Source organism: Desmodus rotundus, chromosome 4, assembly GCF_022682495.2.
Source record: "Desmodus rotundus isolate HL8 chromosome 4, HLdesRot8A.1, whole genome shotgun sequence".
Classification (NCBI taxonomy): Eukaryota; Metazoa; Chordata; class Mammalia; order Chiroptera; family Phyllostomidae; genus Desmodus; species Desmodus rotundus.
In genome coordinates, this window is record NC_071390.1 from 150,512,416 (window position 1) to 150,529,793 (window position 17,378).

General features: G+C 36.2%; 1 protein-coding gene across 17 annotated transcripts in view; it reads right to left on the bottom strand.

Annotated features, from left to right (window-relative positions):
* FIP1L1 (factor interacting with PAPOLA and CPSF1) overlaps positions 1-17,378 on the bottom strand; it is a 74,527-nt gene that overhangs the window by 40,428 nt on the left and 16,721 nt on the right. For 8 of the 17 annotated variants that reach the window (XM_045182995.3, XM_024573913.4, XM_024573912.4 and 5 more), the window contains one exon: positions 11,892-11,999. The exons of the other annotated variants lie outside the window; for them this stretch is intronic. In XM_045182995.3, coding sequence (XP_045038930.2) covers positions 11,892-11,999 — 108 coding nt within the window. The remainder of the gene's footprint in view (positions 1-11,891; positions 12,000-17,378) is intronic. 17 annotated transcript variants of the gene reach the window in all.

Below are 17,378 nucleotides of genomic sequence, written 5' to 3' on the forward strand. Positions count from 1 at the left end.
GAGCAATCAACTTGAATAACTAACTAAAGACTAGCTGAACTGATATACTATAATGAAGAATTTACAGAACAAGGTGCATAAAGGGCAGACACAAAAATGACAAACTCCCACACCCAGGTGCAGCAGAAACTAGGGGGATGTCATGGCTGCAAAACTGGTTGCAAAACTCCCTCACTCCAGGAGCCTGAGATCTCTACCCCACACAGGGATCCCTCCCCCAGCAACAGAGATGGGAATAGCCCACACAGCATCTGGTGGTGAAAATTGGTGGGGTGAATTCACTCTGCCTGGGAGACCCAGATGCAACCTTTTCAGGGACTAGCACTCCTATTGTTAACAGCAACAGCTTGGGGAGTGGACAGCCTGGGGAGTGGACTGACTGCTTGGTCTCTGACTGCTGGACAGCACACTCTGCTATAGTCAGGACCTGTGGGAGCAGGGGGAGGGGGTAGTCTGCTGGCCACACCCAGCAGTGACTTTTGGGGCCCTCTTTTTCTGGGGAGGCTCTTGGCAGAGATCCATACAGTGACTAAACTGTGTGGCTTTGCAAAAAGGACCTGCCCCCCCCCCCCCAACCTGGCACCCATAGCTGGCTCCCCACCCCCCACCTGTAGAATCAATTAGCCATCCCAAACTGCTCAGTTCAGCCAAGCAGGGAACCAGAATGCTGCTTGGGACTTTCAGACCCTATCTCCAAAGGAGGTTTTTGGCCAGGAACCACAAGGGCTGAGTATGTGGCTACATCTTGGAGGGGGTGGAAGGGAGAAGACCACTCCTACCTCACCTTTGAGCTCAGCCTGCCCTACCCTTGGGAAGGGAAAAAGTGCCCACCCCCATCCTACAGGCTTGTGGGCATCACGCCCAATGGGAAACTGTTTGGATCAGCCATGCCAAGTGCCCTGGATACCCTGCCTCACTGGGCTCAGTTCTGTGGGGGCAACAGACAGCAGCTCAGAGTGGGGACGCTCAAGGGGTGATTCCTTGGAGGTTATTGTCTGGGTCTGGAATGAAGTACTTAGCCCCTCCTGTGGGCTAGGCCAGCATAACCTCCAATGGGAGACTTTTGATATGTCCCCCCGAACCCCAGGCAGCTGCAGAGGACACTGCTGGCTGCACGGATACCGAACCTGCAACAACCCCTCCAGGGAGAACTATAGTTGGACACTCTGGCAGACACTGAGTGCTTTGGCTCTGGAGTAGGGGAGGGCTCTCTTTCCTCACTGGGTGCCTGACTATGTGATCACCAAGTAGGGTACCCGCTAAGCCCCATCATTCCAACCCTGGTTGCCACACTCTACGGAGGTCATAATCTGTGGAAGGGACTGTGGTTCGTGTCCAGCCTAGGCCCACTCTAGTCTTTTCTCAGAAAGCTCTGGAGGAAGACCAGGCAACTTCAAGGGGAGGTGGAGATGAACCTCAGGGAGCTTCAGTCCATTTACAGATCTGTCTCCAGCTCTAAGCTGAATGAAGCCACACCTTATACATAGACTGGCCCCTCCCATGCACACCCAGGTCCAGTAGATACAAACATAAACAGTAAACAGTATAATGGCTCCAGTCAGGTAACTCATGACTGGTTACATACATCTGACATTAACCTGTACCTGAACCCTACCCAAGAGGACCCAGAACCAACATAAGTAGTGGGGAGCCTAAGGACACACCAGACTTTGACCCAACTAGACAAACAGGTGGCACACCCAAAGGGAGATTTGAGCAGGCACAAGACCCTACAGGGAACAATTCCACCTTGTCGGACAGCCCCTGCACAGCATCTCATACAGTGACTGAGGTTTACCCTTATACTTTTCTAGCTTGAAGAGTTAACTCTACCCATGGAAGGGCCAACAGCATTCATGACTCAACTATAACAGGAGGTACACATAATCCACAAAAAACACTCCTGGAGCACTAAGCTCAGGTGATCTAAAACACTGTGCCACTGAGGCCAACAAAACACTGTTATCACAAAGTCATCATAACAAGTTTGGGAATCATAGCAGATCTAGTTTATACACAGAGACAAAATTGAGAGACAAAGAAGTATGCCTCAAATGAAAGAAGAAAAGAAATGCCCAGAAAGAGAATTAAATGAAATGAAAACAACCAAAATACCAGACGCAGAGTTTAAAACAATGGTTATGAGGATATTCAAAGACCTAAGGAGAAGAATGGATGAACTCAGTGAGAACTTAAAGTGATAGTAAGAATTAAAAAGGACATAGAAACCATAAGAACCAGTCAGAAATAAAGAATACAGTATCTGAAATGAGTACACTAGAAGGAATCAACAGCTGGACAAAAGAAGCAGAAGATCGAAACAGCGATTTAGAGGACAACATAACAGTAAGCACCCATGCAGAACATCAAAAAGAAAAGGGAATTTTAAAAAATAAGAAAAGTTTAAGGGACACCTGGGACAATATCAAGCATAACAACATCCGCATCATAGGGGTACCAGAGAAGAAAACAGTGAGCAAGGGATAGACAATCTGAAGAATAATGACTGAAAACTTCCCTAACCAGGTTTAAAAAAAAAAAAAAAAAGTCACGTAAGTTCAGGAAGCACTGAGACTTCCAATCAAGATTAACCCACAGAGACCCACACCAAGACACATCATAAACAAAATATCAAAGGTTAAAGACAAAGAGAATCTTAAAGGCAGGAAGAGAGACAGTTAGTTACCTAAAAGGGAGTTCCTATAAGGCTATCAGAAATGCTTTAGGCAAGAAGGTTTTGGCATGAAATACTCAAAGTGATAAAAAGCAAGGACCTGCAACAAAGACTACTCTATCCAGCAAGGCTCTCATTTAAAATTGAAGGTGAAATAAAGAGCTTCCCAGACAAAAACAATAAAAAAAGACTAAGGGAGTTTATTACCATCAAACCACTATTGCAAGAAAGGGTAAAGGGACTGCTTTAAGAAGAAATAGAGAGGTACATAGGTATAAAGACTAAAATAGCAATAAATATCAATAATAACCTTAAAAGTAAACAGATTAAATGTTTCAATCAAAAAACATAGTGTACCTGAAAGAATAAGAAAACATGATGTCTACAAGAGACCCACCTCAGAACAAAATATCACACAGAATGAGAGCTGAAGGGCTGGAAAAAATATTCCATGCAAATGAAAAAAGCTGAGGTAGCAATACTTATATCTAACAAAACAGACTTCAAAACAAAGGCCATAACAAGTGACAATGGTCATGACATTATAAACATATATGAATCCAACATAAAAGCACAGAACCATACAAAGAAAATCTTGGTGGACATTAAGGGAGAGATCGACAGCAACACAGTCATAGCTGGGGATTTTTAACACCACAGTGTCATCAATGGATACATATTCCAGACAAAAAACAAAAAAAAATTAACAAAGCAACAGCGACCTTAAATGACACACTGAATGGGATGAATGTGATTGATATTTAGAACATTTCATCCCAAAGCATTCTTCTCAAGTGCACATGGAACATTCTTAAAGATGGACCAGATGTTAGGACACAAAAGATGTCTTAACAAATTCAAAAAGATTAATCCTATCAGCATCTTCTCTGACCACAATGGTATAAACCAGAAATCAACAACAACAAGAACAAAAACTGAAAAACATTCAAGCACATAGAGGCTAAATAGTATTTTATTAAACAATAAATGGGTTAACAGTGAGATTAAAAAAATCAAAAGGTACCTGGGAACAAATGGAGATGAGCAGCACACAACCACCCAAACTTCACGGAGCACAGCGAAAGCAGAGCCGCCTGAGAGGGAATTTCATAGCACAATAGGCCTGCCTCGAGAAGCAAAAAACCCCTCAAACCATCTAACCATACACCTAAAAGAACTAGAAGAACAAGAAACAAAGTCCAGAGTAAACAGAAGAAAGGAAATAATTAACATCATAGCAAAAATAAATGACAAAGATACTAAAAAAAAATCTGTGAAACCAAGAGGGGGTTCTTTGAATAGACAAGACTGTGGAACTGTTAACCTGACTCATTAAGAAAAAGAGAGAGAACCCAAATAAATTAATTCAGAAATGAAAGAGAAGTAACAACTGATACCACAGAAATACATAAATGCAAAGGATTGTAAGAAAATACTATGAACTCTATGCCAACAAATTGGACAACCTGGGCAAAATGGATAAATTCCTAGAAACATAAAATCTTCCAAAACTGCAACAGGAAGAATCAGAAAATCTGAACAGACCAATTACAACTAATGTAATTAAATCAATAAACTAAAAAGTCCCAGCAAACAAAAGTCCTGACCCAGGTGGCTTCCCAGATGAATTTTACCAAACATTCAAAGAACTAACTCTATCCCTCTTAAACTATTCCAAAAAATTCAAGAGGAAGACTTCCAAGCTCTTTTTACAAGGCCAGCATTATTCTAACTCCAAACCCTGACAGACATTGCAAAGAAATAAAATTATAGGCTAATATTCCTGATGAACGTAGATCCTAAATTCCTCAACAAAATATTAGCAAACTGGATCTAGCAACAAATTAAAAAGATCATACACCATGATCAAGTGGGATTTATTCCAGGGATTCTATTGTTGGTACAATATTTGCAAATTAATAAACATGATACACCATATAAGCAAAAGGATAAAAATCACATGATCATATCAATAAGGCAGAAAAAGCATTTATTAAAATGCAGCACTGATTTATGATAAAGACTCTCATCTCAGCAAAGCGGGAATAGAGAAATTAACATAATAAAGGCCATAGGCCATATATGACAAACCTACAGCCACACATACTCAATGGGCAAAAACTGAAAGTGTTTTCAAGACAAGGATGTCCTCTTTCACCACTATTACTCAACATAGCACTGGAAGTCTCGGCCACAGCAATCGGACAGGAAGAAATAAAAGACATCCAAATTGGAAAGGAGGAAGTAAATCTGTCATTACTTGCAGATGATATGATACTGTACACAGAATACTCTAAAACTCCACCAAATTATTACATCTAATAAATAAGTCTGGCAAAGTAGCAGGATACAAAAATTAATATTCAGAAATCGGTGGCATTTTTATATACTAGTAATGAACTATCAGAAAGAGAAATTAACAAAACAATCCCATTAGAGCAATACCAAAAAAAATAAGGGATCTAGGAATAAATTTAATCAAGGAGGTAAAAGACCTGTACTTGGAACATTGTAAGACAATGAAGAAAGAAACTGAAGAAGATACAAGTGGAAGCATATACCATGTTTATGGATTGGAATAATTCCCATCATCAACACAACTCCTATTAAAATATCAATGGCATATTTCACAGATCTAGAACAAATATTCCAAAAAATTATATGGAACCCAAAAAGACCCTGAATAGCTTCAGCAATTTTGAGAAAGAAGAACAAAGTTGGAGATATCACAATACCTGGTATCAAACTATACTGCATGGCCATTGTAATCAAAACAGCCTGGTACTGGCATAAGAACAGGCATATAGATCAATGGAGCAGAACAGAGAGCCCAGAAATAAACTCACCCTTTATGGTCAATTAATAACTGATGAACATGGCAAGAGCATACAATGGAATAAAGACAGTCTCTTCAATAAATGGTGTTGGGAAAATTGGAGAGGTACATACAAAAAAATTAAACTAGACCACCAATTTACAACACACACAAGAATAATCCCAAAATAGAGAAAAGGCTTAAATGTAAGTCGTGAAACCATACAAATCCTAGAAGAAAATATAGGCAGAAAAATCTCAGACATCTCTTGTAGCAGTATTTTTGCCAATATATCTCCTAGGGCAAGGGAAAAAAAGGAAAAAAATGAACAAGAGCGACTACATCAAACTAAAAAGCTTTTGCACAGCAAAAAATCCGCATCAACAAAATGAAAAGGGAACCTACTGTATGTGAGGACATATTTGCCAATGAGCCATCTGATATGTGGTTAATTTCCAAAATACAAAAAGAATTCATACAAATCCACACCAGGAAAACAAAATGGTCAAAAAATGGTCAAAGGACATGAACAGACACTTCTCCAAAGATGTCACACTGATGGCCCGTAGACATATGAAAAACTGCTCAATGTCACTAATCATCAGAGAGATGTAAATTAAAACCACAAAGAGATTATTACCTTACACCTGTCAAGAGTGGCTACCACCAATAAATCAACAAACAACAAGTGCTGGCAATGACACAGAGAAAAGGGGAATCTTTGTACACTGTTGGTGGGAACACAGACTGATGCAGCCACTGCGGAAACCAGTATGAAGTTTTCTCAAAAAATTAAAAATGGAACTGCCTTGTGATCTAGTGATCCCACTTCTGAATATATCCTAGAATCCTGAAACACTAAATTGAAGGAATATATGTGCCCCTATGTTCATTGCAGCATTAGTTACAAAGCCAAGATCTGGAAAACACCCAAGTGTCCATCAGTAGAAGAGTGGATTAAAAAGCTGTGATACATTTACACAATGGAATACTACTGGGCCATAAAAAAGGAGGAAATCTTACTTTCTGCAACAGCTTGAATGGACCTGGAGATTATTATGCTAAGTGAAATAAGCCAGTCAGAGAAAGACAAATCATATGATTTCACCTACATATGGAATCTAATGAACAACATACACTGATGAGCAAAATAGCAACACTGACATGGATACAGGGAAGAGAGTAACAACTCTCGGGGGGGTGGGGGGTGGGAAGAGGTACTGGATGAAAGATGATGAAGAGATTAGCCAAAAAACATATATACATAACAGAGACACAACAATAATGTAGTGATAGCCACAGGGAAAGGGGAATAGCGGCTGGGGTCAGATGGCCATGGTGGGGGTAGGGGGGGCAAGGGGGTTGCAGAATTGGGACAGAAAGAAACTTTGCTTTAGTCTATGGACACACACTGCAGTGTGTAGACAGATGTCCTGTTGAGTTGTATACTTCAAACTGTATAATTTTGCAAACCAATATAATCACAATAAATTCAATTACAAATTAATTAAGAATTACACATACGAAAGGGCTCTGTGAGGCTATAAAATGTTATGAAAACATCAGTTCTCCTTACAGGTATGATAAATCTTATTGTTTTATTTTAAAATCCAAGATGCTCAATTAACATTTGATTTTCATCTTTATGCTAATCCAGAATCCAGTCTCTAAATCAGTGTTTCCCAACTTTGTCTGCACATTGAAATCACTGGGGAGCTTTTAAGAAGCTATCAGTGCCCTTGAGTGCACACCAGACAATTTAAATTGGAGTCTCTCTTTGGCCTAAGAGACAATCATTTTTGAAGCTCCCCACATAATTCCAATATATAGCCAAAGTTGAAGACTAGATGCCCAAGAAAATAACTTACATTTGTTCTTTCACATAAAATGTTTAAGCCCTGGCCGGTGTGGCACAGTTGGTTGGGGCATTGTCCTGTAAACCGAAAGGTCACTGGTTCAACTCCCAGTCAGGGCACATAAACTAGATTGTAGGTTCTGGGACATGTGAGAGGCAACCAATTGATGTTTCTCTCTCCCTACTCCCTTCCCCTCTTTCTAATATCAATAAGCATGTCCTTGGGTAAGGGGAGAAAAAGAAAACAATGACAGTAATTGATAAAAATCAGTATTTAATTCCTTATTACTAAACATGTATTAATAAAATCGTGCCTATAAAGGTCTGCTAATTAAGGTAAGGATGTCATTCATTACATAAATATTTTTATATTGACCTTTTAGTTCTGTGTGGACTGATGATAGTACTGCTTCTATACATTTTTTTCACTTTCAAAAGCACAAGTATAATTTTCTTTATAGTGTATACAGTTTATAAGAAAATGTAATATATTCTATTTTTATGTGAAGATTAATCAAAAATCCTGTCTAGAAAAGTAGGATGTTCAAAATTAAAATCACAGTATTTATAACTATCTTCAGGTCATGTAATTTATTTTCTTCAGTACTACATTTAAAAAGACTGATAAAGCCTATGATAGCAGCAGAGAGCCAAAAGGAGCTAAAACTTACTGGGTACCTTCCAATAGATGCTTTCACAAGCTTAGAAATTATTTAATTCACAAATAGGTTGCAAGTAGAGTTTGTGACCAATTACTTTCATTTTCACAGATGTGGAAAGAGGCTCTTTTTGTATAGTGAAGTGCGAGCACCAGGATCCAGGCTCAGGTTAAGACCAACTCCAAAACCTTTCCGTTTTTCAACAAGAAGTATTTTCTATGTTAATAGAAAATTTTCTGGGGCCGGAATTTTGAAAATGTTTGCTTTTTAAGCTATATTTTTAAAAATAAAAAAATCCTAAATGCCTCAAGGGGCAAAATGCTAAACTGACTCACTGGGAGGTATAAATGTGTTCACTAGGCAGTCAAGTGTACTCATTTTTATGCAGAGTTAGGAACAAAGTTTTACCTGCCATATATTCATGCTTAAGTTTTTTTTTAAATACATCATTGACAGAAAAAGATACTCTACAGTGAATTTTTGAAAAATAAAGGCCTATATGTATCTAATCACATAAAACCTACAAGCTACCTACAGCAACATGCGGAGTGCTCAATCAAATGCTCTGAAGGTATAGGCACAGCTCTCCAGTACATTATTTGATCAAAACATAATAGGAAGTAGTGCAAGAACAAATGAGGAGGTTTCTCTTAGATTTAATGTTCATTTAACATCCAGTTGTATTACTATAAGTAATATGTCTATTATAAGAATACAAGCAGGTTTAAATATTTCAGTGGTTCTACATTGAAAAACAATTTTACTATTCCTCTTTCAAGAGTCTGAATCAGTTAAAAAGCACTGACATTGATAAACAAGCTTAACAGAACAACCTAGGGTCTGCAACCAATTACCTAGGAGGAGCAGAATTTGATATTATAAACCGAAAAAAAAGAAACACAGAAATAAACTGAACATTAGGATAAGTAAAGCAATTATCCATGTTACCAAGTTCAATTTTCTGTGTTAATTAAACTGCTTTATCCTTCTTACTAATTGGTTTTACAAGCGTTACAAATCTGAATTTATTACACAAACTTGCACTTATAAAATGCCATTGTTACACACAGTTAGCTTGAAGAGCACAATTAAACCAAGTTTGAAAACACTGCTTTAAATATAAGCTAAGAAGAACGAGCATGAGATAAGAAGTCCAGTTCTCAAATACAGTCATTTATTAAAATGATCTCAATCACTGTTTGTTCCTTACAAAGAAACTTAAGCAATAGCTCAAAAAAAAAAAAAAATTCCACACTTGTTACATTAATTAACAAGAGCTGGAATTTTGTTTTCTATCTTATAAGAAAGTACATGTGTACCATTTTAAGAGAAAAGTAGCTTTTATCTAGAGGTTTTTGTTTTTAATTTTCAAAAACATAAAACACATGCAGAAAACATAGTGTCAAATTTCTTCCTACCTACATTCCCTGAGACTAATCACAAAATCAGAATGAAAAGTTTTCTTTCCAAAGAATCTTTTTTGGGGGGAAGGGGGAGTTATATATTGTAAGCACTGAAATATATCAATTTCAGATATGAGAATATTTTCCCTGTAAACTAGACATCTTATTTCAAGAAATAAACTATTGTATCAAAAGCCAACTATTTTAAGGAAAAAATTCCACATTAAATGGTTGATATGAAAGGAATTCCAGATGTTAAAGTATTAGCAACAAAACAAAACAAATATAGTTTAAAATTACATTAAAAAACAATGGATTTGTAAAGTATTTCTATGTCTTTGTTTATACCAGCCTGAACTACAGGTCAACTAGCCTGAACTACAGGTATTAAGGGTAGAAAACATAGGACTGTAGCTCTGGCTTTGCCTCTTAATTAGCCATGAATTTGGCCAAGTTCCCTAATTTCTCAGATCTCATTTTCCACATAAACCATGTACTAGACAAAAAATAAAAGAATTTCAGGATTAACAGGGCTTCCAGATAACACAGTTTAGCCTTATCATTTTACAAATGTGGAAAGAGAGGCCCAGAGATTTTAGGAAACTGTTCTAAATTCTCACATATACAAAACCATATTTAATATCCAAATCTAGTACTTATGCCACAAAACAGCTGTAAGTTTAAGAAAATAGTTATTCTTTATATACAAAGATAGCTTTTTATACAAAGATTCATCACCAAAAGCAGCATATGAAAATGAAAGCTGTAATTGTGTGGCCCTTCTGGGATCAGTAAATAGGCTGTCCACATTGCTGGGCAGGTTAAATATAAATCCAGTGTTTTGTTTATGCACTATGTGCTACAATAATGAAGTTAAGTATTATATAGAAATTATACTGTTAGCATAGCTATCAAACTTTCAGGTTCCACTGGCATATTAAAAGTAAAACGATTCATAGACTCCACGCTTGTCAGATCTTTTCTATGTTTAAAATAACTCTTGACATTGCTATTGGTTCTTCAAAGAGAATTTTAGTTTTAAAACTAAGATCAATCAATATTATATAATACATATGAAAAAATGTCAGTTGGTACTTTTAAAATAGTAATATATGCAAATTTTTATTCTATAACCTGTTAAAGCAATACATGCAATTGACACTATTCTAAGAATATAGATAGTACAGGGTGGGGCAAAAGTAGGTTTACAGTTGTTTGTATGGAAAATAAGACAATAATCAAAAACAGTAATAAAAGAATAAACTGTGTTTTACATCTCACCACTGTAAACCTACTTTGCCCCACCCTGTATATTTCTATCTGCATGAATTATTACACTTATAGTTTGGACAGCCTTTCAAAAGTGAAAATATTTTTGACTTTGAGACAAATACTCACTTTTGAGAATAACTAAGCTTATTCTTTCCAAAAAAGAAATCCTTTCAAAGTAAGTTGACTACTACTAGAAATTCCTACTACACTTGAGGAATATGTAATAATGACCCCAAAGAAAAATAACTCTATAAAAATTAAATTTTGATGTTTCCTCCTGTTTTTCTTTTAGATTTTATGATCAAAGATACCTAATCATACTTTACATAATTACAGTCTGTAAATGAAAATTAAAAGCATGTAACATCAAGCTGCCGAGGAAGCTTAAAATTCTGTAACAACAATTACATAATACTTCCCCTACCCCCCAATACACTGCCACCACTTAAAACTTCAAATGGCAAATTAGGAAGGTATCTTAAGTCTGTATTTCTAAGTTAAGCAAAGTATAATTTCACAGACTAATTACTGTTGGTATTGCACTTTCGTACCCAAGTAATTGCTTCTCACTACATCCCTTAGAGTAGAAATTATTATTCCCATTTTACAGGTTCAGAGAGTTTACAACACCCACCCAAGGTTGTATACTCTGTAAATGTAAGATTAAGAACACAAACCAAAATTCTATGAAGGGTAGATCATGAGTAAAACAATCCACAGCAACAATAAGGAACTAGTACCTCCTATGATAGCTCGTAGGCCCACTTACTAAAATGGCGGGTTTATGCACTACAGTTGGGATATAAAGACTAGAAATGAGTCAGTGGAGCCCAATTTTATGGGTCCTAAATACTAAGTAGGTAAATTCTCTTCAACAAGTAGTGAAAAGCATCCAGATTTTTAAATGGTTGCATCATGAGAAAGAAAAATTAAACCTGCAGCAAGAAGGAGAAAACAATTTACTCAGCTGGCATTAGCATGGTCCCATGCAATTTACATTCCAAAAGGCTGGAGAGATGGGAGGCATGACAGGAGGTGGTAAGGCTGGACTTATAAAGTAACTCAAACCCTAAATACTATACTGGAAAAGCATAATTTAGGGGGTAAAAATGTGGGGCACAGTCTAATAAAAACTCATTACCTTACTAATAAGACAAAACAACACTGATGATCTAAACACCAGGGAGTATCCAATGTTTAAAAATAGCCTTACCTTAGATCAGGTGATTCGGCCCTCCCATATCGATCCTGCCACTTCCCAACGCTTGAATTGGCTTTTCTGGAGGCAGTACTTGTCTGAGACTGAGAAGAGGTGCTGTTTCTGGTGAGATAAATTTTCTATGTTTTTTCTTATATATTGTTGCCTCTGACCCCCCTTGTTCTGTTTTTTTTTTTTTCCTTGACATGCTTTTTCTAAAATCCTTTATCATGTTCCTATAGTATCATTCTCTTCAAGTCACATAAAATAATTGGCTGTGATTCTACGACAGCTAGTGGTATATAAATATAGATGTGTTATCAACATTTTATTAACTCTAGAATATTCCTGGAAGTATTTTTCAACATAGATGGTATCATGTCAAAATACAGAAAATAAAAGAACCAAAGGCTTTCTTCAGGTTATGCTATCAAGAAATAAATTTCTGAGCTTTTATGAGCTAATGACATTAATTTCTGCAGTTTCACAAAACTTATTCAGAATTGTGGCATTTCTTTCCCTAGATTCTTCAGTAACAGCTGTTAGGATTGTCAGGGTAACCAGTAACACTCTGAGGTGTTTCATAAAAACCTACCCTAATAAGTACTTCATAAAAATTCACTTCAAAATAATTTAACTCTTACAAAAAAGAAAAAGGGAACATACAGGAAGAATAAACCAGAAACTAAATGAAATGAAACTGGTTATTGACAGGAGTAAAAGAAATAGGGGAAAGAGTGACAAATCTGAATGTGCTTTTGGATAGCCTTGCCTTTAGAACTATGTTAAATGTTTTATGTATGTAAAAAACAATTATGTCATAAGCATGATGAAAAGAAATGCTAATACTGAATATAAATAGAAGCAAAAGTCATATTGTTTTAAATGGTTAAAATAATCACTCTGAAAGAAACTTTCAAAATATAGTATTTTGACTATATACGCTCAGTCTAAAAAAAATTGCACAGATATCTTGAATAGGTTTTTTGTAATGGTAGGTATAGAAGTTTAATGCATTTTATTTGTATTATAAAAAGAAGCAAATGAGAAATATTAAAGTTCTTGGGAACTAGGTTTTCACTGTGGGGAAAAAGGAGATGCAGTATGTAATAGGGAAAGGAAAGTAGTACCTGGTGGTGTCAAACTGAAAAAGAAACAATGATGGCATGATTAAAATTTATAAACAGAACATACACATGGCAATTTCACATTGAAATTGCTTGTTGGTTTTTTTCTAGCTTTGGGTGCTGAAAAGACCTGCAAATAGTGACACCCCAGTAGCAGTAAGCATAAATAGTGCCAAGATCTTCATTTCTAATTGCCAATTCCCATTAAAAGGCATCAGGGTGACAAGTAATGGCTGCTTCCGGGAAAGAGGCAGGGAAATTACAAGATAAGCCTAGAACATCTGGTCATGCCAGAAAGTAAAAAAATTCTTAAAAAATAAAAAGATGGAGACATATCAAAAGGTCACAGGAGCCAGTTTGAAGAAGCTCCCATGGACCAAATCTGGAATAATTTGATCATGAGTATCAATTACAGTATATATAAACCATATATATGAATAGTTTATACACTACAAATAAGCCATGCACACACTCTCTCACACATAAAATAAAAATGAGTTTGGCTTACAATAAATAAGTGGGGAGAAAGGGAAAGTCCGTTTTTAAATAGAATGCCAACTAATAAATGTGAGAAATAACAGCGAATCACTATTTTGCTGTCATTACATTAATAACTGATTAAAACAAAAATAAATGGATACTAAAATTCCTGGAAATTTCTAAGAGAAATAGAATATTTACATAGTCTGCTCAGGTTACTTATTAAATACAAAGGGGAAACACAGTAACTTTGCAATGCAGAAATCCAAAGGATACCACTACAAGTAAGTGATTAAAGTTTTCCTCACTAATAATGGGACAAAGTGACAACATGTACTTCCAGGATGATGCACTGAGAAAGACACAGTATCACTGACATAGCATTCCTGCCCCCAAAGCAAAACCTGACTCTAGTAACAAAGATACATCAACAAAATGATTGGCATGTACTCTTCAAAATTCAGTATCAACAAATACAAAGAATGTCTGAGACGCTGTCCCAGATTAAAGAACAAAGAGATAAGAAACTTAATTGTAATAAATGATCCTGGACTGAATCCTAAATAAGAAGGAAAAAACTTCCACAGAAGAAAATAACTGGCAAAATTTATGGCTTGTATGATGTCTTAAATGACATTACTGTCTCTAAAGTTAATAAAATTTTTCTTTCAAAGATGTCTCTCTAATCTCCATAAAAATAAAAAACAGAAAAAACAAACATTTATTTAGGGAAATACTTCACAATCTCCAAAAATCTCACTTTTGACCAAGTGAAGATGAATCCAGAAAACAAACTTTCCTAATGAAACTTTACATCCAAAAGTGACATGCTGGTTAAGTTTCTACAGGGGCTGTTTTGGTAATTAGCCATTTTTTTTAATAGTAAAACTTCTAATTTTTCTATCATTCTTTACCTCCTTTTTACTGCCCTTTATCCACCACTGTCCTCCTGTCTCTCCTTAGATCCATGGTCCATCATTACAATCACTCCCTCAGGCACACCCTCATCTTCCTTGTCCCTCTATCCCTTTGTCCTATTTGTCTGGAATAACCTCAACCTCTGTTAATCCAACTGTAGCTACTCTTGATAAACACATGAATACTTGACAAGGGCAAGACAAACACACGGGAGAGCAAAATGACTTATTTTAAACTCATGGCCATTAACCTCAAGAAAAGCTGGAAATGTACAAGTCTCTCTCCCTGGGTCATCAATTCTTCACTTTACTCACTCATTCTTATCAGCATATAAAATGCTATCATTTCTCCCATCTTGAAAAAAAAGTGCTTTCTTGATTCCACATTTCCCTACAGGTACAGCCTAAAATTCTACTTATTTCCCCTAGTTTATTCACCTCTAAATGACTACTTCAGACCCCCCCCCCCTTCTCATTCAACACTTCCTTCCACTATCCTCATTTTCACCAGATTCCTCTGCTGCTGAGAAAAAATTAGAGCAGTAAGAGAATTTTCAATTGTTCCCATCACCATTACCCTCCCACTTACCTTCACTATACCCTGCTTTCCCTCCTGTTACTATGAGTGAATTGTCCATGCCCCTTCTTAAGACTAAAATATCCACTTGCATACTATATCCCATCCCCTCTGACCTTCTTAAGGTCACGGCTGGAACTGTCCCTTCTCTAGAAACTCATTCTCCTAAGTATACAAACATGCTATAATTTCTTTCACTTTGGAAAACGCTTCCTCCTGATCCTACATTTCCCTCCAGATGCTACACTGTTTCTTTTCCCTCCTCAAAAAAGAAAAAAATCCTCCAAATTTTTACCTATATTTTCTCATTCTAATTCCTCTCCTCCCTTTCTCTCTTGAATCCAAAAAGTCCTTCCAAAGTTATTTTTTTAATCTTCAACTTATACCACTGAAAATGATTCTGGTCAGGATCACCAATGACCTGCATTTTAAAATCCAAAAGCCATGCTTAGTATTCTTCTTCTTGGTCAATCAGTACTATCTGATGGTTAATCACTATTCCTACTTGGACATGCATCCTTTTCCAGATATATACGGCATTTTTTTTCATCTTCACTAGTCATTATTCTCTACTGGTCTTCTCTTACTGGCTCATCCTTATTTTTCTGACCTGCAAAGAGTACCCTAAGGCTCTGTCCTCTTACCACTTCCCTATCAACACATACCTCTTCTGTAATCTTATTCAGTTTCATTTCATACTACTTAAACGCTGATAACTCTCAAATTTATATTTCCAGCCCATACCTTTCGCCTCTACTTGAGATCCACGTATCTACTTCCTACAGAAAATTTCCACTTGCATCTCAATTTTACTCTATTCCTAAATTGAACTCTTGGTCTTTTGCCTGCAAGTCACCCCTCCTGTAGTCTTTTCCATCTCAGATATAAAAAAAATGTACACACTGTTATACCTTTTGAAATGTATCCAGTATCTGGCTATATTTCTCACCACCTGCACCATTACTACCTTGGTCCAAATCACCATTATCTGTTTCCTAGATAATGATTAAAATCTCCTAACTGGCCTCCCAGTGTCTGCCCTTAATATATATGTAGTCTGATTGAAATATAGCATTTGAGACTTTAAAAACTTAAAGCAGATTATTTCATTCCTCTGCTCATAATCTGATGGTTATTCCCCATTCATTTCATTTTTGGAAAGCCAAAGCCCTTTTAATGCTCTACACAATCTGACCCAAGTTTAAAAAAGAAAGCGGGGGGGAAGTACGCAAAGTACATGAAACTGCTATTGATTTTTAAATAGTTTAGTTTAATTATGATAATAGCAAACATGGATAGAGTATTTATTTACTATGTAGGTACATACCAATGAGCTAAAAAGCTTTACATAAATTAATCCATTTAATATATATAACTACCCTCTGAGGGAAGTATTATTACAATGTTTTACAGATCAGGAAGTGAAAGAACAAGATTAGGGGATTTGTCCAAGGACACACAGCTAGTAAGTAAACAGAGCCAGAATTTCAAGTCTGGCTCTAGAATCCAAGCTCTTAACATCACTCTGCACCACAGAACACCATAAACTCAATGAATGAAAGTTGACCTCTTTTAAAATATGAAAAAAAAAAACCCTAAAAACCACCAAAAAATTAAATGGATAAATATTCCTCAGCTGGCATAACTTCTTAGCCAAACATTTGATGAAATTGCACTTAGTTTAAATAATTCTATTTGGAAATACCCATGACTAGTAATTATTAAGATGAGAAGAGAAAGTCAAATTCAATGGCTTTGTGACATTTAATTTTAGCTGAAAGTTTCAAGATATCTATTTCAGGACTAAACTGTATAAGGTCTCTTCTTGCATTTGTATATTATAAAATATAATCTCTTATAGCAATTCAAAACTGCAGAATAATAAAACAGCTAACTGTATAAGATATAAGTGAGTAACACAAAGGTAAATGATCTGGCTAAGAACTAGTAATAGTTGGGTTATTGACTTATTTCAGGATCAGGGAAATAACTGATTTAAGTCAAGTGTAACACGAGATTAAACTGCTGACATCAAACTTCCCTAGTCTTATCTAATCCTTTACTGTTTTCCAGCTAACAGGCTAACCATTTGGCATTCAAATTAAAATGCGTGAATCTACCTCTCCAGCATACCTTCCAGCATATCTACCTCTCACAGATGGTATCTTGTGGAATTCAAAGTTAAATAGCATCACAACAAACCAAAGAAAGAAAAAAAAAAAGGTTTTAATATGAAAGATCTCCCAGGCTAAAATTTCTACAATCTCTTTTACTAAAATTAGTAAAACACCTTTAGGCCAATAGGTCTGGATTTAAGGAAGTCCAACAATTCTTTACATAATAAGCACAGAAACAGCAAGACCCTTGCTGATACCAACTCTTCTGAATGTAAAATTGTCTC